Source organism: Chamaea fasciata, unplaced genomic scaffold, assembly GCF_029207755.1.
Source record: "Chamaea fasciata isolate MVZ Bird 193981 ecotype frontalis unplaced genomic scaffold, bChaFas1.0.hap1 SCAF_4, whole genome shotgun sequence".
In the NCBI taxonomy this organism is placed as follows: domain Eukaryota; kingdom Metazoa; phylum Chordata; class Aves; order Passeriformes; family Sylviidae; genus Chamaea; species Chamaea fasciata.
Window position 1 is genome coordinate 76,143,919 of NW_027094089.1, and position 24,739 is coordinate 76,168,657.

At 43.7% G+C, this 24,739-nt stretch overlaps 2 protein-coding genes across 3 annotated transcripts in view; one reads left to right on the forward strand and one right to left on the reverse strand.

The window, feature by feature from the left end:
* Positions 1-723: 723 nt before the first annotated feature.
* Positions 724-22,070, reverse strand: ZC4H2 (zinc finger C4H2-type containing). 2 transcript variants are annotated; one of them, XM_066182117.1, is made up of 5 exons: positions 21,933-22,070; positions 9,371-9,542; positions 7,432-7,604; positions 6,172-6,334; positions 724-5,058 (listed from the first exon to the last, which is right to left on the reverse strand). In XM_066182117.1, exons 2-5 carry the CDS (start codon positions 9,524-9,526, stop codon positions 4,945-4,947), a joined length of 606 nt encoding a protein of 201 aa, XP_066038214.1. In that variant the 5' UTR covers positions 9,527-9,542; positions 21,933-22,070; the 3' UTR covers positions 724-4,944. The 2 variants fall into 2 exon arrangements, with proteins under 2 accessions (XP_066038214.1, XP_066038213.1); XM_066182116.1 differs by lacking the exon at positions 21,933-22,070 and adding an exon at positions 12,492-12,620.
* Positions 21,727-24,739, forward strand: part of ZC3H12B (zinc finger CCCH-type containing 12B) — a 35,331-nt gene continuing 32,318 nt past the window's right edge. The window contains exon 1 of the mRNA XM_066182115.1: positions 21,727-21,990. The gene's annotated coding sequence lies outside the window, so the exon portion shown is untranslated. The remainder of the gene's footprint in view (positions 21,991-24,739) is intronic.

Sequence of the window (24,739 nt, forward strand, 5' to 3'; positions counted from 1 at the left end):
AAAGAAAAGAAAAGAAAAGAAAAGAAAAGAAAAGAAAAGAAAAGAAAAGAAAAGAAAAGAAAAGAAAAGAAAAGAAAAGAAAAGAAAAGAAAAGAAAAGAAAAGGAGAAAGAGAAAGAGACCCTCCTATATTTAATCAATCTCAGGTTCCAGGCTCTGTAAAGTCTGGGATGGACATTCTGAATCCAGCTATGCCAATGGATTATGCAGTTTCTCAGAACTGTTTTCACTACCTTGCAGTAGGTTACCTCCTTTGCTAGCAGTATACAGCATATGTGGGCTTTCCTGACAGAGTTGGGTTAGGGAGTGCTCCCATAAACTCCTCAGTCTCCAGGTCTGATGAGAGAAGCAACTTCTAGCAAGCACTGGTAGATAAAATCTCCTAATGGCAAAGCAGGGCTCCTGAAAAAACAGCTATCCTGTACCTTAAATTGGAGAAAGAATTGTGTTTCTTGGCACTTTCAAATTCAACTTTAGAAGGCAAAACTGAGAAATTTGGCTAGGTAAAAACCTGTTGTGCTATCTCCTTTTCCTTTCTATATCCCAAAACTCATTAGAAGAGATCTTTCTTTCCCCATATTTATTTCCATAAAGTTTCCATAAAGGTATAATAGAATAGTGGCTAAGTGTCTACTGTATAATCAGAGAGCTAAGTTTTACCACCTGGGCTTCTTAGTAGCATAAGCAAATAACAGATGTGAAAATACTCTGCAGGAGGAAAGCATGACATGAAACAAACATTTATTAAAAAGGACTGTACAGACAAATTAAACAGATCTCACACTGTTACTCCTATGAGGCACAGGAATAAAATACTTAAAACACAGAAGCCAGTGAAAACACCAGATATTGCTAGAATACCTAAATACTAAAATGAAAAACCTACGCTGGAGGAATTAGAAAACTTTAAAATAAATGAATAAAGCACTTTTTATTTATTTAAAGTGCTAGTGAAGTCTTAATTTCTTGAATAGTATGCTATTTAAAGTAACACCTCAATGTCTGTTCTTTCAAATTTAGATTATGTAAACTGAAGCCACTTCAGGTTCAGTCAGGTTCCTGTTCAGAAAGCTGAGGCTGAATTCAGGAAGTGCAAGTATTTAAATTTGCCTTATATTTTCTCTGTAGTTAATGGGGTCCGTGGCACTAAAGTTTGGATAACTGATCCACCCCAGCTTGGGTATGAAAATTTCTATAGCAAAGCATTTAGATACAGAGCAGTGTTTGCATCCTTTTACTTATGAGCTTAGAGTTCATGGGAGGGCAAAAGGCTTGGAATTTTATTTGTGATTTTTTCTGTTTGATTGCAGATTATCCTTTGAGGATAACAGGATTATCCTTTGAGGCAAGTGATGAACCAGGAAAAGACCCTGGAAACCATCTATACCAAGAGAATCCAGTTATTTTGTTGTCACTTGGACACCCTTTTAAAAATGGAACAACAGAGGCAGGGTTATTACCAGACTTGAGTAATATAAAAGCCTCCTAAGCTTTGAGGAGGGTGTCAATGTGCCTGTTCAGAGAATTTGACCCAAATAAGAATAAATTTAAGTGAAGTGAAGAAGTATCCACAAAGACTTCAGATACAAAGGAAGAAGCCATTGTTGCTCCATGAAGCAAAAATGCAGCAGACTTGTGTTAAGAACTGTACTTCAGACAGCTTCCTCTTCTGTCTGAACACTAAGAAATCAGTATTTCATAATTATTCCTCCCGTCTCTTGAGAGAGTTGCCTGGGAGAAAAGAGCCTGGGGCTGTCATGAGAAGAGTTCTTCAGTTAAAATTCTGTGATTATTCCGTGAGAGAAAATAATACTCTTTTCCTGTGAATGACACTGCTTCCCTCCCTGCCCCAAACCCATGGTACCCTAATACATATTTTATCTCCTTGAAATGGCTAGAATCATAGAATATCTCAAGTATGAAGGGACCCATAAGGATCATCAAGTCTAACTCCCTGCTCCTCACAGGATTACCTAGCATTAAACTGTATGGCCTCGAGTGTCACCCAGGTGCCCCTCAAACCCTGACAGGCTTGGTGCCTTGGCCACTTCCCTGGTTTACTGGATCAGTGATGGACCACTCTCCCAGAGAAGAACCTTTTCCTGGTGTCCAATCTGAACTTTCTCCAATGTGACTTCATTCTATTTCCTCATATCCTGTTGCTGGTCATCAGAGGGTGATCAGCACCTCCTCCTCTGCTTCCCCCTCGAGGAAGTTGTAGGCTGTGCTGAGGACACCCCTCAGCCCTCTTTTCTCCAAACTGAACAAGCCAAGTGTCCTCAGCTGCTCCTTGGTCTTGTCCATGGGACCTTTTGCAATCTTGGTCACACACCTTCTCTAGAACACTGTAATAGTCTGATGTCCTTCTTGCATTGAGGCATCCCAAACTGCCCCCAGTGCTCAAGGCCTCACCAGCGCAGCGCGACAATCGGCTGGCAATGATGTGCTTGATGTACCCCCGGTTGTGGTTGGCTCTTTTGGCAGCCAGGGTGCCCTGCTGACTTATCTCCAGATACACTCACTCTCAGCAATGCATGCTATTCACATGGCAGAACTTTGTAAAGAAAGTGAAAATTTGTAAATACTAGTACAATCGATGCAAACACAGTATGTCAAATTCACTTAAAAAAAAAAACCAAAACCAAAAACAACTCCCAAAAAAAACCCCAAAAAACCAAACCCTAACCTTGTAAAACACAAGAGCACATGAGACTAGTTTAAAAAAGTAAAAATACAAAACTATTGTGCTAAATTAGTAAATGGTGCATCCTTAAGGATACTTCAGTTCAGAATCTCCCAAGAAAGAAAGAACCTGGCAAAGTAACAGTCAAGTGAAAACAACTATGACTAACCCTACCTATTTCAGAACTGTAAGTCAAAGTCCCTACAAACCAATCCTTCTATTCACACTACTTCATTGCAGACCATTCGCCCACTCCATTGTCACTACTTTTTAATTTATGTACAACTACCATCAAAGTATGCTGCTCTCATGTATGCACTTTGGAGAAGTCCACATACTGTCTTTTAACTCTGTGCATTTTCCCTTTCAACTCCATAGGAATTGCTCTGAACAGGGCACACAGCATGTGACCACTGTGACATTTAAAACAGTAGAATCCAGTATTCGTACTACAAAATATGCAAAACACAATATTGCCATTTGGAACATGGAGTCAAACTTCCTTCCATTATTGCTATCTCAGAGAACAAATCCCTGTAATTCAGCTAGCAGAATCTGCTCTTCACATAATTTCAGGGGCAGGTGGTCCACATTTAGTCTGCTGTTGACAGATGATGATTTGACTATGTAACATTAAATTGGGGGAATATCACCTGAACCTGGTTTAAGTTTTAGGACTATATTCAGTAAATCACTCGTGCACTTTGTGGCCGACTCAGGAAGTAATGGTGACATATGTGATTTGGCCAGCAAAATTTCATCATGTAGATTTATTACAGTTCTCAGCATTTGGCAAAGTTCTTGGAGCAGAGACCTGGGGCTTCCCTGTACTTCCTATCTAACAAGCCAAATTCTCAATATAACCACTCTAACATAATAGTAGAGAGAAACCTGGGCTAGAGAGATAAGAATGTGAACAAGCAGTTCCTGTCTCCCAGAGTTAGTGAAATGAATATTTAACATTTGAGATCAATTTAGGCAACAAAGGCAGTGACAAAAGTGGGATTAGAGATGAGTAAATTTCAAGTGCCAATTCTGTAAGTGGATCACTACCATCTTCCCGATTGCAAGAACTGTTGTTACATTACATGAAACAAAGGGAAGACATACAGGGAGTGATCTGCTCCAGATGCTTTAGTCAGGGTTCTTTGGGCACACAGGGAACAAGAAAACAAACCAGCTTGAAGTAAACCTTATTTGAAAATAACCTATAAAAAGATAAAAACATTAGAAAGTTTTGGTTGAGGGAGGACAATGACACCAAAACTCATTGGTTCTGGTGAAATACATAATTTTCGTTGACACTGTTCCTCATGCATGTTCCTGAACTTTCCTATGCTCCAGTGGAGGATGTGTCTGCCAGATTTTGGCTGCAGAAACCAGGAACAGAAGACATGCAGAATGGCTGATGTGCAGTCTGTGCACATAGAGATCTGGGATTTATCATGCATGTTTCCAGAGGACCACAGTGTGCTGGTCATCCATAGAGCCTAGGAGGACCACTAATACAGTTAATTTCATCCTTGTTCTGAAGTCAATTAGTCTTTTGACTGCTGAAAATAACAACATGTTAAGATGCTAAAGCATGGCAATTTACATAATTTTCAGAAATTCATACACAGCCGACACCTTTTCAAGTTTTAAGTCATTTGAGGGAATGGTACAATCAACTTCAATAAATCAAAACCCATGTGTGTCCTTAATGCATTGATTTTCTGTATAATAAATCTCATTTTCCCTGAACATTTCCTGTTTAAAAAGAGTTCCACTGGATACCCAAACCTACCCAGTCTTATGAGATTGGAAAACAAGTTGTTCTTCAGTGAAACAAACAGACAGTCTTCTATTTCAGCACTTCAAATAGTCTCCTGTTATCAGGAGAAAACAGAATAATCTTTTAGTAACATCTGTTTTTAAAAAAGAGAACATAAAAGCATTTGTGGTTATCACATATGGTCCATAGAAATAAGAAATAGCCTGACATTTAGGATACTTGCACAAAGAATTCCAGTTTGTTTAGGAGTATAAAAGATGGAACAATTGAAATGTTAAACTGTAGCACCAGTAATATTTACTTTCCTAAAACCAAATCCTAAAGACTGGAAGGAACTTAGAGCAGGAACATTGTGCTTACATTGCCTTTAAATAGAAAACAATGAGACGGTCATACTTGAGTCTGCAATTCAGTAAAGTCTGGGCAAATTTGCCATTCTACTGGAAGAGTACTGGGACAGATCACACAGCTTGTCAGTCTTCTGGATTTCATTCATCCTGTTTCCTTTTGGGCTTTTTGGGATTCCGAGATCGGCTCTTTGCTTTGCAGAGTGGACATATGGGCGCATTCCGGTGGATTTGTTGGTGACACGACAAACATGCCTGAAATGCAATTGCAACCTCTTGTTACAAACATCAAAGTGGCGTTGGTACATGGGTTATTGAGTATCAGACTCTAAGTTACAGTACAGACGAAAACAAGGCTCCTTGCCTTCAAAGGCAAACTGGTGCTACATTCTATACAATCTAGGTACATGGGTTGTAATTTCAGGCCAACTGAAAAACAGGAACATCTCATTGAATTTAAACTACATTTCTGCAGACATGTGGTTCATACTTGTATCAGTAACTTCGAAGTTTATATTGTGCTAAATGTTACAGTGATGTTTTAAAGGTGTTTACCTGCCCAATAGCTCATTAAGTCAGAGAAGTTACAGTGATGGCCAACTGCAATGTCACAGAATTGAAGGCAGGAGCACGTGATTGGATGAATTCCACATATTTAACACAAGGTAAAGAACTCTGCCCTTTTGCTCCAGTCTAAGCCCTTTAATTTATGTTTGACTGAAGCCTCTTACTTGCAGAAAGGCTTTTCAATTGCCTAACTACAGATAGTAAGTATGTTACTTTGGGGTGTACCTTCATCAGTTTGCCTTCTTAGTGACTCTTTGGAACCTGGGTGGGATGAATACCCCTATAGAACTACTTAACTCTTCTCACTACATAAGGAGTTGAGTAAAACTGTCACTTAAGTGCCCGTGGTTATGTTACATTAATCCACATGTTACTCTTGAAGATCCCAATTGCAGAAGTGATCACATTTCCTGGTAATTTATACCATTGTTAATTTCCCTCGTAAATTATGTGCATTGATTTTAATATGACTCCATATGGCATTAATTAACAGCCACCACTTTTTCTTTTGCCAAGATGTTTTTCTCTTTCTTACATGCCTTGCTCCCATGCGAAACACAAGAGGAGGGGGAATTGCATACATCTCTGCTGAGAGTGACTTAAGTTCTAAAAGATTCTTATCCTTAACCCTTGATGACTGATGCAACTACTTCAGTCTACTGCTTGCTCTTGTTTTGAACCACTGCAAGGAAAATTGGTATCAACACACATAATTTTTCCTTTTCACAAATACTGATTACTTTCTAAACATAATGCATTCCAATGGCAAAAGAGAAAACCCAGCACATTCCATCTCCTGACCTTCATTGGAGGTGGCTGCTGTCTGAAGGTTGCTGTCTGTCTGGTGTCTTGCTTCCTGGCCACTTGCAGCTGTTGGGCAGCTGCTGCAGCTGCAGCCAGAGACTCTGGGATGGGAGGCTCCTGTGGTTCTGTCTGCCATTCTGCTTTCTGCTTTTCAAAGTAGCTAGATGAAAGAATGACAAACAAAAAAACCCTGTAACCACCTTTTGAAGTATTTCATTAGTCTGTAAAGGACAATTGGTGTTAAAATACAGTGGATCACATTTCCCTATCATGTTCCTCCACTAGAGTCAAACTGCCAAACTGCCTACACATTGACCAGTTCATAAATAGAATATGTGGTGTTTTCTTCTGCATTTCTACACTTCAGCCATATTACAGACTGGATATTAATCTAGTAAGGTGAAAAATAGACAATATGTATAGAAGAAAAGTAGACAACAGCTTCAGATGCACCTCTCTCAAACAGCTTTTCTATTTTATTCTGTTAAAATTAATAACTTTTGTACACAACAGATTAATAAACAGATTAATATATTCTTTGTAGTGTCAAGGTGTTTGGAATGTAAAACAATGTTTCTGTAGAAATACAAAGGAAACCTTGAAAACTGTGTGCCTGTGAAAACCATGTTAATTGGGCTGGGCAATAGGAGAAATATATGCTTATTAAAATATCTCTTGATTTTAAAACTGATCTGTTAAAGAAAGGACACTGTTCTTTGAATAGCAGCTAATTCTGTCACTCTCCCCTGCCTAGGTTATACGTAGAAATGAGACTGATTTTTTACCCAAATCTGTTGCACATGTCAGGGAAATGTGTTGACAGTCAGGTATTTGGCTAAAAGCCACTGCAATGTGCAGGCAGCAAAAAGTAAAACTGACTAGCAGCAGCAAAACCTAACTGCAGAATACTTAGTTTGTATCCCTTTCATGTATTGCCTCCTCCTACTGCTTGCTAAACAAGTAATTTTCAGGGAAAAAGAAATAGATTGAAAAAGCAACATATAGTATAAAACCTAAAAGGCCAACCACCCTTGAATGTTTGCATATGGTATGTAGAGTTTGCAGCTTGGAATAACCTAAATTTAACTTGTAACAAATGTTCTCCACAAAAAATCCCTTTTTTGTTAACTTTTGTTTTTCATGCTTACCTCTTGGGTTAGGTTTTTTTTCCAACTACTAACAAAATTAAAATGAGAAAATGACCAGTGGAATTGAAAGAAAGCATAAAGCCAGATAACGTTTGCTTTGGAAACTTACTCAAGGGACAGTTTCTCTTCCTCTTCACATAGGTCTGGCAGCCTCTGCAACCCCAGAGTCATTCTCAGGGCATCTACATGCTCCTTTAGGGGCTTGTACTCCTCGTGGAGCCGGCGAGTAGATTCCAAGAGCTTGTTAAGATCATTCTCAGACTGCTTGATAGTGTTCTCCATCTGAAACAGGAGATTGGGAATGTTTTTCAAGAACTGTTCCTCTCCGACTGGGCAACAGATTATCAGAAAGAGGATTTTTCTCACACAGGTTGGAAGAGATTTGAGACAATGCAATGGTAAAGCAAATACTTAAGGTATTGGGAGGATGAAAAATGGGCAAAGAAGAAATAACAGAAAGTGACATATATGAGATGCATTTTCATTTTAAAAAGGTGCACTTCTGAACAACACAAAAAACAGAGGCTACAAATAAAGTTGGCATGTGAGGACCTATGGAAAACTATCAAGAGATATTAAAAAAGAGCTTAAAGTAGCATAAACCAATTTTCTGTGTTTCTAAGACACCTGAATGGCAGAAGTTAACAAACAAGCTAAGGAAAGGTTTTTGCTTCTCTTACTGCAGCAAGTGGGAAAAGCAGCAGAGCAAAAGACTATTTGACTGGAAAAAGAGAGTAGGATGAGACAGATGCTAAGGTTATGCAGCTGGACAGGGGAGCAGACATTTGAAGTCATAAATAAATGCAGTCTGCACATTCAGTACATAGCTTGTGCTTTTTTACTTGTTGGAGCTTTTTTCTTCTGGTGCAACACAGAGATGCCATCAGAGCTAAAATCCCCACGTAAGGTTTTATGCCCTAACCTGACATAAAAAATGTATCTAAATGTCCTGGGTTGAAGTATATCCTATCACCATCTTCACGAACTGTTGAAACCAAGTAAAGCAGTGCTCCCTGCCTCCCCCACTCTGGATTATCTTCTGTTAATGGGCCCATCAGCACCTTGCCACACGACTCACAGATAACCCCCTCCTGGACTTTCTCCTGTTAATGGGCCCATCAGGCCTTACCACATGACTCACCATCCCATTGTGAGATGCTCTGCCCAGAGGGAGGAACCAAGCATTCCAGCCTGGATATGAGCTGAGACCCTGAACACCAGAGCAGCGCTTACTTACTGGACTCCCAGAGGACAAGAGCTACTGCTGGATCTTCAGACCCATTATTTCTACAGGATCACCGCTTCAACAGAACGACTCTGCTTGAACTGCTACCACCATAGGGTGTCAGGTTGTATTCTGTCTTTGTCAGTGTTCTTGTACTACTGCATTTATTTATTTCTTTTAATTTTTTCCCTATAAAATTATAATTCTGACTTATGATCTCCCACTGGTTTGATTTCAAACTAGTACACTAAAATATATTGCCCATTTAGCCCCTCGAACTAGCTAACCTTCCCTCTTTATAAATTGGGGTTTTTTCTCTTATTTGTATTAATTCCCTTCAGGCTGGTGCTTCTTGATGTTTGGTGATTCCACTCAGAATTCCACTGATCTGATGAAGGTCAGCTCTTCCTATGAACTTAATAAACATGTATTTTTGCAAAATCTCTTAGTCCCACCTAGCTGCCAAAGTTTCTGGGTGCCAAATGAGAAAAGACTAACAGGAAGAACTCTTTTCTATGGGACAGCAGGAGTGCTATCACTGTGGCTACAGGTGAAGTCATAGCCAGAATTGGCTTGGTTATCCATTCTCTCAGTGTAACAGCTTATTATGACAACATATCCTGCCCTACTAAGGGGAAAAAAACCCAAAACAATTATCCTGAGGTAAATTTACTCTGCATCCTCTGTAGGATCCTAGGATGGTGGTGTAAAGTCCACATTATTGAACCAGTGACGGTTCACTTGTGCACAATTCCACAACCTGTGGGATGATTCATATCCAGCTGTGTCTTAGTCAGACTGTCTGAGCTGGGCTGACACATACCACATTAATGTCAGCATGGATCAGTCGCAGCTCCTCCACATGGGCCATCTTCTCTTGCAGCAGCAGGTCCATTTCCTGTTTATATTCTTTCAGGTGCCTCTCCTCAGACTCCAGGGCTTCAAATTCTGCTTTCAGTCTTGCCTTTATTTTTTCCATCTGCAAAGTCTTATTCCTGAATCCCAGTGATAATTAAAAAGATAGAAAGACAACAATAGGTCACTGTTACATATTTTTGTGAGGTGTCACTTTATATGGGATTAGATAGATGAAAGAAGGCAATAGCAGCAATATACAAGAATGAGATTAAATGTGTCTGAAAGAAGGTGAGGTACAAGGAGAATACTGAATTCTAATGCCAGCTCTTTTGCTGAGCTTTTCAGTGGTAGGAGAATTCTTGTACTGAATTATGAAATCAATAGAATGTTGCCAGGTTTTAACAGAGCATGGGAGAAAGCAAGGTCAGTCACTTGGACAATTAATTATGGTTACATATTCCAAGTGTTGTAGCTAGCAATATGACCTGGGTTCTTCCCTCTCTCACTTCAGGAGTTTATAAAGCTCCAAGAGATAAAAAGAGTATCATAAATAACTTCTACAATATGTATTCAGAAGCAGGTGGTCTGGGCAAGGATAATATGAATGAAGGAGATTTTAAAAAGAACAATTAAAAAGATTCCTGTTCTCTCTCTTGTATTTATGAGACGTGTCTACATCTCTCATCAGTAAATTCATGCTTGTTCTCTTTTATCTCCTCCCAGTCAGAACACTGAGTCTTTAGGTATTTACTTAATTTTATGACACGATTATTTCTGTGGAAGTATTTAATACATATAAATCAGCATGTGCATGTTTGGATTGTGAGTATACAATGGATTTACTCAAAGCAGTAGTCCCTTGACTATAAATTATATGTATTTATCTATAGATACAGATATGGATATAGATGTCAGATTCAAAATCAGATTCCCACAACACTTCAAAACCCAGCTAAGGTGCCTTTAGTACATGATAGAAATCAACTACACAAATAGGCAAGCTCTTTGATTTTGTTCATGAAGACTTTCCCATCTGTCTGTAGAATACATGGAATCCAGGTGAAAATAAAGTCTGCTAAATCTATCAAAGGTGAATCTGTAAACATAGGGAAATCTCATGTTTATTTTGAAGGAAAATCTTCATAGAATGCAAGCTTCTTTTAAAAGATTTGGGAATGAATAAATAGGTTTATTTGGTTGGATTTTGTTAAAGGTGACTCAAAATGGACATCAATGTTGCGAGTAGGACTGGCTTTCTGACACTGATTTTTTTTTAAATTTAAAATACATTCAAGCAACTTTTTTTGATACTTCATTGTACACTAAAGCTAAACATCACCTTAGCTCTACCTTATGGCACAAAATAATGGCAAAAATCCATCAAGTGCAGTTTATATGTCACCTTTGAATATGTGATCAGAAAAATGAACGCACTGTAAATTTCCAAATACAGGATAGCACTCACACTGAAAAAAAATAATTAAACTGTTACAGTAATTGGACCACACACTGTAGTAGGCCATACTTAGATCTGTTTTCCAGAACAGAGTCTGTGTACCAGTTGAGTAGAAAATCATTGCTCTTACACTGTCACACATCTCTTTCTACAAAGAGTTTGGGGATAGTAGACAGACAATGTCTACTATTTTTGCTTGATCTTTGTTCATATTTGTGGTATTGTGTGAAGAAGGCTGAGGCCCATACTCTGCTGCCTAATTCACTTGCTCCATGGTTAAAATGTGCCTCTTAGAGGTGGCTGTAACCAGTCAGAAGTCCGTGATCACCTGGGAACTGTGATTCCTCTCCAGCCCTCTCTCCTCTCTCTCTCTCCTAGCCCCACTCTGGCTGTGTCATGTCCCAAAACACTTTTCACTGCTCTGGCGTTTCCCAGTCAGCATGCCTTCCACCTCCCAGCTGTATTCAAAATCACTGTCCTCTACACCGTGTTTTGGCTTTCGGCTGCACCAATTCCAACTTAACAGACAGCTCAGGCCTAATCCTGAAAATCGGTGCCCCAAACCAAGGAGTGGAAATGGTCTACATGAAGTTATGAAAAATGTTCCCGATGTGGGTACGTGCTGTACCCTGCCTGGCTTTTTATGAACCCCCTCTTCCAAAGCATTTTGCAACTCACCCTCTAAAGGACGCTACATTCAAATGCCCGGTGTTCTGCACTGCGTGAACCGCAGCCCGAGGCAGCTCCGGCCTTGTGGCAGGAGGGGACAGCAGAAACATCCCCACTCCGGGGTGTCCCCATGCCCAGGCGCCCCGGGCGGCTCCAGAAGTAGCGCGGTGGGAGATCTCTGCGGGGTTCCCTCAGTCGCTCCCCGTTTTCGGCCGAAGGGAAGGGCAGGGCAGAGAAGCCGCTAAGGCTGAGCCGCTCCCCTCTCATCACCCGCACGGATCCACCACTCCCCGGCGGGCCCTAACGCCGCCCTCCGCGGGGGATGCATGGATGGATGGATGGATGGATGGATGGATGGATGGATGGATGGATGGATGGCTGTCCTGCACCCCGCTGGGGCTCTGCCGGTGCCTGCAGCGCAGCTCAGCCCTGTCCTGCGGGAGGGCACGTCCGCCCTCGGATTTAGGTGTCAGACTCTGCTTTCCTTGCCATCCCCCCTTCCTTCTCAGCCCGACAAGGCTCCTGCCCGGGAGTGAGTGGGGCAAAATAACAGATCCAGAGCCTCATGAATATGAAATATTAATTCAAAGGACTTTTAAACAAACAAACAAACAAGCCAAAACCCTACGACACCCGCGGCCCGACACCACTCCCCCCAGCTGCACTGGGGCTGCTCAGTCCTTCCCACCCGAGCACTCCGCCTTCTCGTGTTATCACTCAGGGCTGGTGCTGTGGAAATGCACGACCATTACCGCCCTCCACTACGCATTCCAGCGGCGATTCGCAGCAGCAGATGCTTCCTCCCTGCTTAGAAAAATGTCTTTTGAGCTCTTATCGTAAACCCAGCGGTGGGTCTCTTTCCCTCGGTAGCACAATTGCTACTTTCAGATCGATGCAACTCCTCCGCTCCCCCGAGGAAAAAGCTGCTTCATGTAACCGATTTTTCACAAAGCAAACATACCTGATCTCCTTGATGCTCTCGAGTTTGCACATTATTTCTTGCTCATCTGCCATGCTTTTTACTCCCGATTTACACCTCCCGTGAAACGTGCAAAATGCCAAGGGAAAAAAAAACCCAAACCAAACCGAAACCAAACCAAAACAAAAAAACATACAATAGACACAATGTAGTCACCCCCTCCTCGCATATGGGCTCTGAGCCTGTGCGGCAGACTCTAGTGGGAGCTGTGGGACTTGGAGTCCAGGTTCCTATTGCTGCCCAGGCAGAGATGCTGCAAAATGACTACAACACCCACAAGGCAGAGCAAAGCTCGCCTGCCCTTCTTCCTGCAACTACATTTTAAATCAATCTGTCACACCTCATTATGCCAAAGGTTGTTAGGAGTGCAAAAAGAGCAGAAAGCTTCCTTCTGAGATCCGTGCAAGGTTCAGCATTTCGTTAAAATATGCACTAAAGGGCTGTTGATGGGTTCATGATTTTGATTAAAAGCTTTGACAAAAAGGCATGCTGTAGTCATTACGACGACAGTGCTGTTTTCTCTTGGATGCTCTGAGTTTTCTAGTGAATGTTCTAATTGCTCACCAAATCCAATTTTTGCAAATTTCTGGAACAGATAACGAATAAGCAGCAGCAGTGAATAGAAGATGTTCTGTGAACAGAAGATGTTTCAGTTACTTTCTTCATTATTTAAGGACTTTCCCCTATATTGTTGTGTTCTCCAAATAAAGAAAAAAGTAGATGAAGGAAAACAGTGACAGCACCAGCACCCTCTTCATCATAGTACACGTTGTGTAAAGAAATTAGAGCACAAACGGTCCTATCCTCATGTAATTTGAGTCAATTGCAAACTCTCACTGCCTTAAAAATTGAAGACTGTAGGACTGAGCCCTAAGTGAGCTGTGTGCTCAAAGGGGGCAGGCTTCTTCCACACATTATATAAACAGATGAACTAATTGGTTTGAGGGGGTAGAAGACAAGTTAGCTACAGTAAGCCAGTGAATCTTGTTGCTAAGACAGTGAGGGAGTGCGAGCAGGCAGGGTGAGGACAAAAGGGAGAGAAGGAAAATGCCCTTGAACAGGAGTGATGAGAATCCCAGCCTACTTTTGCACTATCCTATTTTTTGATTCCTGGTTTTACAGGCTAAGCTAAAAGCTTGAGGGCAGAAAATAAAAATGCAAGTTCAATTTGTTCCATTATTCTGCTTTGAATGACACTAAGAAAACCACTTCACAAACTCTTCTAAATCAGTTGGAAGTTCTTAGGAAGTAAGCCCACCCACAAGCCTTAGCAGTGATTTTTCTCTCCACGTTTTAAAAAAGGAGAGAAAATATTACATCTCCAAGTTTCAAAGCTCTTCAAAATGGTCAAAAAGTTTGACACTTGCAGTCCCAGCACATACAAATTGGTAGCATTCAACTTGTGCTTCATGGCTTTGGTCAAGTGTTTTAATGCCTGCATTTCATTTTTTCTCCTAGACAAAGTGGGTCTGACAGCTCTTTATATGATCCGAAATCACCACACTGATATGTATTATTTTTTCTGGTGCTATTATAAACTTTGATATGTGGGATCCAAATAACTATCTGTTTTTCCCAGCATGTGGACTGGATTTTTTCAAAAAGCTAAGGGATTTAGGATTAAACTAACACTGAAAAAATATTTCACCTGGTCCTGAAAAATTCAACCTTGTTGTTGTTCAATCCTTTTTAAACCAAAAGCTAACAGGCAAACAGATTTCAAAAGTTGCAGTATTATGGAGAATGAAAACAAGGCTAAGATATTCCCCTACGTCACTGAGCACAGGACTGAATTTTTGTGCAAAAATCCCCAGCTGCTTCCATTTAACAGTTTAACATCAGTCCACACACTTTAGCATTACGACAACAAATCAATTTCAGAACAATTCCAAGTGGAAGAATTTTTTTTTCCTCCCTAGATAATCATCCCAGCTACAGCAATTAATTCTACAAGTCTGGATGTAGTGATGCAATGTAGAGCCTGTATAACTGAACTATTAAATATTAATATTCTAACTGCATTTTTTAAAAAGTGCAACACTTTATGAAATAAATAGCATTTAAAGAAATATTAGAGACAAAAGACTAGTGGAGAAGAGTCCCCAGTAAAACACACAACAGAACTGAACTTGGGTTAATATACTGCTGGATTAGGTACAAGTCACTACCATAAGCAGAACATGCAGCAATATTGTAAAACCTAAATATCAGAAAATGGATGAGTCAAAGTGGTGCACCCCAAGTCATGAAATTTTGTTTTAATTACTGAGTTTCTTAAATGGAAATAGATTCTTCCTGTACCCCACTGGAGTTTTGAGTTTTCAAATTATATTCTTCACATTTGCCAGATTTTTTCCTATGAGTGGGTGTCCTGGGTTGAAGTATATTCTAACACCATCTTCAAGAACTGTTGAAACCAGGTGAGGCAGTGCTCCCTGCCTCCTCCACTCTGGCTTATCTTCTGTTAATGGGCCCATCAGCACCTTTGCTACCCAGCTCACAGATAACCCCCTCCTGGACTATCTCCTGTTAATGGGCCCATCAGGCCTTATCACATGACTCACCATCCCATTGTGGGATGCTCCGCCCAGAGGGAGAAACCAAGCATTCCAGCCTGGATATAAGCTGAGACTCTGAACACCAGAGGCGCGCTTACCCACTGGATTCCCAGAGGACCCGAGCTACCAGACCTTTCTACAGGATCACTGTTTCAGGAAGACCACCTCATCTGGACTGCTTCCATCACTCCGCTCAAGTTGTATTCTGACTCTGTCAGTGGTCTTTTGTATTATTGCATCTATTTTATTTTACTTTCTTTCCTTTTTTCCTATTAAATTGTATCTCTGACTTGGAGCCTCTCATTTGTTTTGCTTTCAAACCACTACATTTTTGGCGCCCAACCTGGGGCACAAGGCACTGAGAAAAGTCAGAATTACAATTTTGTATTGAAGAAGACACCTGCTCGCTATGATGCTCAACATGCTTACATGTGTCTTATATCTACCTCTCTATATTTTTCCACAACTGGGACACTATCTGCCAGTCTTAATGCTCCTGCGTAGACCAGGGTATGGTACTAAAATTGCTTTATTGGTCTATTATGTCCATTGCTTGATAAACTCTGAGGCAATGAACATCATTCAGAATATACACCCAGTTTTGTTTTCTTGTTCTGGTCTAGGATGCTACATCTGGGGCCTCAACAATCTCACCCAGCCCCTGTGGGGAGGGGTGAAGAATGATTTTTTCCAGCTTTTCAGGCATGACACAGCAGTTTTTGAAAATATGGAGTACCCTCTGGATGCCAAGGACAGCATGATGTTGTTGTTAGTCCTGCTTTGTCTTCTCTGCACGGCCCGCACCATGCTTAGAATCAAAACACTACATGGTGTGATACAGCGTGTTCTGAAGGAAGAGGAAGAGGGAAAAAGAAGCAGAGCAACAGCATCAGTGTCTACACAGAGTGTCACAGAGGCAAAAGGAACCAAAGGCAAGGCAACAGTGTCCTCATCTTCACAGACTGCCACAGAGGAGAAAGAAGCCAAAAGTGAGGCAACAGTGTCCACATCTATGCAGACTGTCACAGAAGAGAAAGGGACCAAAGGTGCCATCAGCATCTCCACACAAACCATCACCGAACCGGAACAGCCTAAACCAGTAGCAGTTGCCCCCGTTCAGAAGAAGAAATCAAGGACCAAATCAGTCCGCATAGTGACTGATGAGGGTGCAGCAGAACCTTCACACCCAGCAGAAGAGACAGAGCCAGAAATCATCACTCGCTCTCTATCTCTGGGTGAGCTGCGTGACCTGCGAAGGGAATTCACCCGCCAGACCAACGAGTCCATCCTGACCTGGCTGCTCCGCATCTGGGACGCTGCAGCCTATGACACCATTCTGGATGGAAGTGAGGCCAGGCAACTGGGATCGCTGTCCCGGGATGTGGTCATTGACCAGGGGATTGGGAAAAGCCAAGAACCTCTCAGCCTCTGGCAGCAACTGCTAACAAGTGTGAAGGATAGATATCTTTGTAAAGAAGACCTCCAAGTGCACCAAAGAAAATGGAACACAATAGAACAAGGTATCTGATGCCTGAGGGAATTGGCTGTGTTGGAGATCATTTTTTCAGAAAATGAGAGATTTCCTAAAAACCCAGATGGTGTCCAGTGCACATCACGGTGTCTTGGCTAATAAACTAAGAATTTACGAGGACACTGTCACTGCCCCAGTTCGTACCCATGTCTCGTCTGTAGAAACAAGACTGGCTGAGCAAGTCCGGAGCTTGATTGAAGAAGGCCATCAGAAACTGAAAAAAGAACTTAAGGAAGAAATTTACCATATCCAGCCAGAGCCATTGAGAGTCTCTGCCATTAGGAGCAGGCGCTCCCCAGCCAGGGAAAGAGGATACACACCACGAGGTAAACTCTAGTCTTTTCTTTGGGAGCATGGAGAAGACATGAGGAAGTGGGATGGAAAACCCACCTCCTCCTTAGCAGCCCAGGTATGTGAACTGAAAAGAGAAACACCTACCACAAAGAGCCCATCTAGAATCAATGTTGCTCCGGTCTCTCGTGCACAGAACTCCAGACGGTACAGGAATGATGATATGACTGATCCTCTTGAAGGAACCTCAGAAATATATTTACAGGAAGAGAGCAATGTATGCCATGACCAGGAATAGGGGGGCCCTGCCTCTAGCCAGGCTGAGGAAAGAGACAATCGGATCTACTGGACTGTGTGGATCCGATGGCCTGGAACATCTGACCCACAAAGATATACGGCTCTGGTTGATACCAGTGCTCAGTGTACTCTGATGCTGTCAAGGTATGTGGGAGTGGAACCCATTTCCATTTCTGAGGTGACAGGAGGATCCCAGGAGTATCACTACAGTACGACTGTACTGGAAGCTGAACTAAGTCTAACTGGGAACGAATGGCAGAAACACCCCACTGTGACTGGTCCAGAGGCCCCATGCATTTTGGGCATAGACTATCTCAGAAATGGGTATTTCAAAGACCCAAAAAGATACTGCTGGGTTTTTGGCATAGCTGCTCTAGAGACAGAAGGCATCAGACAACTGAGTACCTTGCCTGGACTCTCAGACGACCCCTCTGCTGTGGGACTACTGAAAGTTGAAGAACAACAGGTGCCGATCGCCAGAGCAACAGTGCACCGTCGGCAATATCGCACCAACAGAGACTCTGTGGTCCCCATCCATAAGATGATTCGTGAGCTGGAGAGCCAAGGGGTGGTCAGCAAGGCTCATTCACCCTTTAATAGCCCTATATGGCCCGTGTGTAAGTCCAGTGGAGAATGGAGACTGACAGTGGATTACCGTGGCCTGAATGAAGTCACACCACCACTGAGCGCTGCCGTACCAGACATGTTGGAGCTTCAGTATGAGCTGGAATCCAAGGCAGCAAAATGGTATGCGACCATTGATATTGCAAATGCCTTTTTCTCCATTCCTCTGGCAGCAGAATGCAGGCCTCAGTTTGCCTTCACCTGGAGGGGCGTGCAGTACACCTGGAACCGACTGCCCCAGGGGTGGAAGCACAGTCCCACCATTTGCCATAGACTGATCCAGGCTGCACTGGAAAAGGGTGAGGCTCCAGAACACCTGCAATACATTGACGACATTATTGTGTGAGGAAACACAGCAACAGAAGTCTTTGAGAAGGAAGAGAAGATCGTTAAGGTTCTCCTGAAGGCCGGCTTTGCCATCAAGAGGAGCAAAGTCAAGGGACCTGCTCGAGAGACCCAGTTTCTGGGAGTGAAGTTGCAAGATGGACGGCATCAGATTCCCACCGAAGTCATCAATAAGATCACTGCAATGTCTCCACCGACCAACAAGAAGGAAACACAAGCTTTCCTAAGTACCATAGGCTTCTAGAGGATGCACATTCCCGAGTATAGCCAAATCGTGAGCCCTCTCTACCTGGTTACCCGCAAGAAGAACGATTTCCACTGGGGCCCAGAACAGCAGCAAGCTTTCACCCAGATCAAGCAGGAAATCGCTCATGCAGTAGCCCTTGGCCCAGTCAGGATGGGATCAGAGGTGAAAAATGTGCTTTACTCTGCAGCCGGGAGCCATGGTCTGTCATGGAGTCTTTGGCAGAAGGTGCCGGGTGAGACTCGGGGACGACCACTGAGATTCTGGAGCCGAAGCTACAGAGGATCCGAAGCCAACTACACTCCTACAGAGAAGGAAATCTTAGCTGCCTATGAAGGAGTCCAAGCTGCCTCAGAGGTGATTGGTACTGAAGCACAGCTGCTTCTGGCACCTCGACTACTGGTGCTGGGGTGGATGTTCAAGAGAAAAGTTCCTACCACACATCACGCCACCGACACCACGTAGAGCAAATGGATTGCCCTGATCACGCAGCGCGCCCGTATTGGAAACCTGAATCGCCCTGGGATTCTGGAAATTATAACAAACTGGCCTGAAGGTGAGACCTTTGGATTATCCTCTGAAGAAGAGGAGCAAGTGACACGGGCTGAGGAAGCCCCACCATACAACGAGCTACCGGAGAGTGAGAGACGATATGCCCTTTTCACCGACGGTTCCTGCCGAATTGTAGGTGCTAACCGGAAATGGAAAGCTGCTGTATGGAGCCCCACACGACGAGTGGCACAAGCTACCAAGAGAGAATGTGGATCAAGTCAGGTCGCAGAGCTTAAAGCTGTCCAGCTGGCTTTGGATATTGCTGAACGAGAGAAGTGGCCAAGGCTCTATCTCTACACTGACTCGTGGACGGTGGCTAATGCTCTGTGGGGATGGCTGGACCGCTGGAGAAAGGCCACCTGGCAGCACAGAGGGAAACCCATCTGGGCTGCTGAGATTTGGCAGGACATCGCCACCCGAGTAGAAAGGCTGACCGTGAAGGTTCGACACGTGGATGCGCACGTACCCAAGAGTCGGGCCAATGAAGAACATCACAACAACGAGCAGGTGGATCGAGCTGCCAAGGTGAAAGTATCTCAGGTTGATCTAGACTGGCAGCACAAAGAAGAATTATTCCTAGCTCGTTGGGCTTATGATGCCTCTGGCCATCAAGGGAGAGATGCAACATATCGATGGGCTCGTGACCGAGGGGTGGACATTACTATAGACAGCATCTCCCAGGCTATCCATGACTGCGAGACCTGTGCTGCGATCAAACAGGCCAAGCGAGTGAAGCCTCTGTGGTATGGTGGACGATGGTCAAAGTATAGGTATGGGGAAGCCTGGCAAATTGACTACATCACCCTTCCCCAAACCCGCCAAGGCAAGCGCTACGTGCTCACCATGGTGGAAGCAACCACTGGATGGCTGGAGACCTACCCTGTGCCTCATGTTACTGCCCAAAACACCATCTTGGGCCTGGAAAAGCAGGTCCTGTAGAGACATGGCACCCCTGAGAGAATTGAGTCAGACAACGGGACTCATTTCAAGAATGGCCGCATAAGCACTTGGGCCAGAGAACACGGAATCGAATGGATATACCATATCCCATATCATGCACCAGCTGCCGGGAAGGTGGAACGCTGCAATGGACTGCTTAAAACTACCCTTAAGGCACTTGGCAGAGGGACCTTCAAGAATTGGGAACTGAAATTAGCAAAGGGCACCTGGATGGTCAATACCCGAGGGTCCATCAATCGAGCTGGTCCTGCCCAGTCTGAAATCCTTGCACATAGCAGATGAAGATAGAGTCTCTGTAGTACACATGAGAAGTATGTTAGAAAAAACTGTTTGGATTAATCCCACCTCAAGCAAGAGCAAACCCATCTGTGAGGTTGTCTTTGCTCAAGGACCTGATCACACTTAATGAGTAATGCAAAAAGATGAAGAAACCCACTGTGTACCACAAAAAGACCTTATTTTAAGTAAAAACTGTGTGTAAGTTTTCATTATGTATATATGTGTGTGTGTGTAGTTAAAAGAAGGTATTGACTCAGGATGATGTAAATAGTAATAGAATAAGAAGTAGATAATGTCCTGAGTTGAAGTATATTCTATCACCATCTTCATGAACTGTTGAAACCAGGTGAGGCAGTGCTCCCTGCCTCCCCCACTCTAGCTTATCTCCTGTTAATGGGCCCATCAGGCCTTATCACATGACCCAGCATCCCATTGTGAAAGGCTCCGCCCAGAGGGAGAAACCAAGCATTCCAGCCTAGATATAAGCTAAGACTCTGAACACCAGAGAGGCGCTTACCCACTGGATTCCCAGAGGACCCGAGCTACCAAACCTTTCTACAAGAAGACCACCTCATCTGGACTGCTTCCATCACTCTGCTCAAGTTGTATTCTGACTCTGCCAGTGGTCTTTTGTATTATTGCATCTATTTTATTTTACTTTCTTTCCTTTTTTCCCATTAAATTGTATCTCTGACTTGGAGCCTCTCATTTGTTTCGCTTTCAAACCACTACAGTGGGTCACTCCAATTTCACTGGTCCTTAACATGTGTTAAGAGAAAGCTGGTATTGGTTTCAGAATGCTTTGGGAAGCTGAAGGTACAGCAACACTGAAACTGATAGGAACCAACTACATGCTAGCCCTGAGATCTTCAAAGCATCTAGTCCTTAAATATCAGTGTTTTAAGCAAAGCTGAAAGTATTTGCAGATTTTATTATTCCTGTGCCGGAGCATACTAAAAGTTTAAGTGCCTGCATATGTTAATCTTGGCCCATCCCAAAGGTATACCTAAATATACCTGCATTTGGTCCTTTATTTCATCCTCCAACCCCGTGACCTGCAAAACTGGGAAAACATAGTCTTTTTATAAACCGCCTGGCACATATCTGCCCTCCCCAAGCCTCTTCCTCCTGTTTCAGCAAGGGGATTGGATGTCTGCAGGAGACAACGCCAAGGAAAACTGTCTCCCTTTTCCCATTCTCTTCCAGAGCCCGACCAGTCAGCCACGTCGTGGATCGCTCTCGCGGTTCGGTACGCCCAGGCGGTCAGGCGACGGTGCGTGACCCCGTCCCCCGTTCCCGGTCCCCATCTCCGTCCCCGTCGCCCGTTCCCCGTCCCTGCCTGCAGCGCCCCCTGGCGTCGGGAGGGGGAGGGAAGACCGGCGCGCGCCGCCGCGTGCAGGCTGCGCGTGCGCTGGCGCCGGGAGCGCGCGGGACGCCGCGCGGAGCCGCGCGCCTGCGGCAGCGGGGGCGCGCGCGTTGCCGGGCGACGGCGGCCGGGCGGCGGCGCGGGCCCGGTGCGGCGCGGGCGGCGATGAGGCGGCGGCAGCGGCCCCCGCGCTCCCGTCGGCGCTGAACTCCGCGCCCGCACTTCCCCCATCCCTCCCCATACTGTCCCGTCCTGGCTCTGCTCCTCCGCGCCTCCTCATCTCCCCTTGCTCCGGCCAGCCCTTCCCCCTCCATGCGGCGGGAGCGGCCGGAGTGGGGCCCGTGCCGCGGCCGCGCCGAGCCGCGCCGTCCCTCACCTATTCGCCGCCAGATCCCGCAGGGAGCCGCGGAGGGCGTCCGTAGCGACAGCAGCGGGTGAGGCCCCGGCCGGGGGCGGGGGTGCGGAGGGCGACTCGGAGCGGGGGAGCGGCGGAGCCCGGCGGAGCGCTCCCCTCCCCCGGGGTCCGCGCGGCGGGGGGAGCGGGGCTGCGGGGCGCCCCCTGCCGCCCGCCGGGCACGGTCCGGGCCTGGCCGCGGCCGCGGCCTTGGGTCGCCGTCCGGCCGCGCTCAGCTACTGGGGACAGCGCGGGGAGCGCCGCTGCCCGGGGCTGCTGCCGCCGCTGCCCGGGGGTGCTCCCGGGGGTGCCCTTGCCGCCCTTCGCGCACCGGGAGCGGCGGCCGCCTGGTCCGGCGCGTCCCTCCCCGCTGCGGGGCCGCTGCCCTTGGCTGCTGCCGCCTGCCCCGCAGTAGCCGCATGCTGGGCCGGGGGCTTGGCGGGGACCCCGCGGGAGCGTGCCCAGAGCCTGCGGGCTGTTGTGGCAGGGCAGGTGGAACGGCCTGAGCAGCGGGGTACGGAGCCGGGAAATTCTTCTGCCGTCGCTGAGTGATTTAAAGCTCCAAGGAGAGGCTGCAAAGGCTGCGTTAGCGCGCTGTTTAAGAAGGTGTTCAGTGTCTGAACGAAAGAACAATGCAAAAAACTTGTATTAACGAAGAAAGGTGGTGAAATAAGGAAATTACTTTTGTAGAGGATACCTGATGATTGCAACTTGCATCCTTCCATTTTGCTTTATAATGCAACTGTGAATGAGGCGCCGCTCACTCATGCAGTATGCTTGAGGTTTGACATACTTTTTTAATCAGTTCTTTTGTAAATGTTATTTTTCATAGCTGTCTGCTTTTCTAATTGTCATTAATCATTCGGAAATTATATTTCACAGGAGGCGTTTACTTCACAAGCTAGCAAAACAGTAAAATTTAAGCAAAAGCTATATTGTGTCTAATGATAAATATGAATCTAAATTATTTGGGTTTACTGAGATACATCTGATATTTTCCTTTTTTTTTTTTTTTTTTTGTTTTAGTCTTGCAATGTGTTGCAATGATTAGCATGTGTTGCCATAAATGGGAAGTAAGAATAGGAGGCATATTAAAATGCTGGTCATTTATGAACTTCCATTATGCATGTCAGTAGTTCTGAGTGCTTGGAAATATGCAGCATTCCAGGTCCATCTGATTTCTTATGCTTGGTGTGTTTGTTTATCGAAATGGAAGAGCCTGTCAAGTATAGGAGGGGTCCTTTGTTGGTAAGATATATCTTTTGCTTGCCAAATGTTATAACTGAACTATGGTGTGTAGGACTGGGAGATGTATTTCACAAATCTGGCGGGTAAAATTATTTTTGCTTCTTAATGGGAAAATGGGTTAGTGGGAATTTCAAGGTCATCTTCAAATATACAGAAATTTAGCTGCCTTTGGAATATGTCTTTTCTTCTTCAATGTCGCATGTTTTCCGTATATCAATCCTGTCACTGTTGACATTTTCTGGATCTGTTTGCCTTCTAAAATAGTCTGATGTTTAGTAAGTTTTAATAGAAGCAGTCCATAGGGCTTCCTAAGTCAATTTCGTTTGAATTATCTCAATAAAAAAGTATTTTTTAAAAAAGAAAATGTAAGTACTAAATCTAAACCTAAACCAAACTCACTATTTGGAAAGAATGTCAAGAAGATGGATTAAGATGGATGAATGGATGCCAATGACACTTTATGTTCTGATGAACTAGTAAGAAAGTAAATTCTTACTGTCAACAGCTGTAAATTAGGTAAGTTCTCACTTTCTGTTCTTTGATCTTTCTGGAAGCCTTTTCTAATGCAAATTATTCCATTGTAGACTTCTGCTGGTTTTGACTTTCCTAGCCACTTAACGGTTTGCAACTGAAGTGTTATTTTGTTGAACACTCATAATTCTACTATAAATCTGTGAATAATAGAAGTAAAACAAATTACTTCTATCATTTGCACTTTTTAACTGTTTTAATAAAGAGCAGAAACACTGGGGCTTTTGGGAATAAGGAAGGCAGCACATAAGTTCAGTTATAAAAGTAGGGCTTGGAAAGATAAAGAAAAGCAATTTGTAAATTTGGAAGATGTTCCCAAGTGTTGCCACATTGGAAATTTGTTTGATATATTGATTTGTCCATCTCACAATGAAAAAAAATACCCAAATGGCTGTAATGCTACACATCCCTGAGAATGCTGTCCTCGTTTGCATCATGGAATCTGCTAGACAATAAAGGGCTTTGAAGAGCCATATTTTCATGGCTGGACAACTATATACTTTTAAATATATCAACTTTTTTTTTGTAATTTTATGGTAAAAGGCTATTTTTTAATACATTGTAAATTAAAAGCTTGCTTGAACAAAAATATTAGTATTTTTTAAATGCTTTACCATCTGTTAATGTGGGGTAGTTTTAGTTTCCTGTGAACTGTCCCTTTTTGTTGAAAAGCTATATTTTATATGATTTATTCATGGTATCACAGATAATTAATCTGGAAATAAGAATACCATGACCACCTCTACAAATCCAGGCTGTCTAGTGCCATGATATTCAGTATTGCATTAGATGTATTTCAGAGTTAGGAAACGTATTTGGAAGTGCAGAGCTAAGCAATGTAACATCCTCTGAGAAGTAGTTTCACTCTTCTGAGGTGGCCAATTTATTCTTGAGACTGGCCATAGTAAGATAAACTCTTCATTAGCTGGCAATTTTAATTCAAGTATATATGTTCTATATTTAAATAAGTACTTCAGCTAAGTATCTTTGACTTGTAAAGATAGCTATTG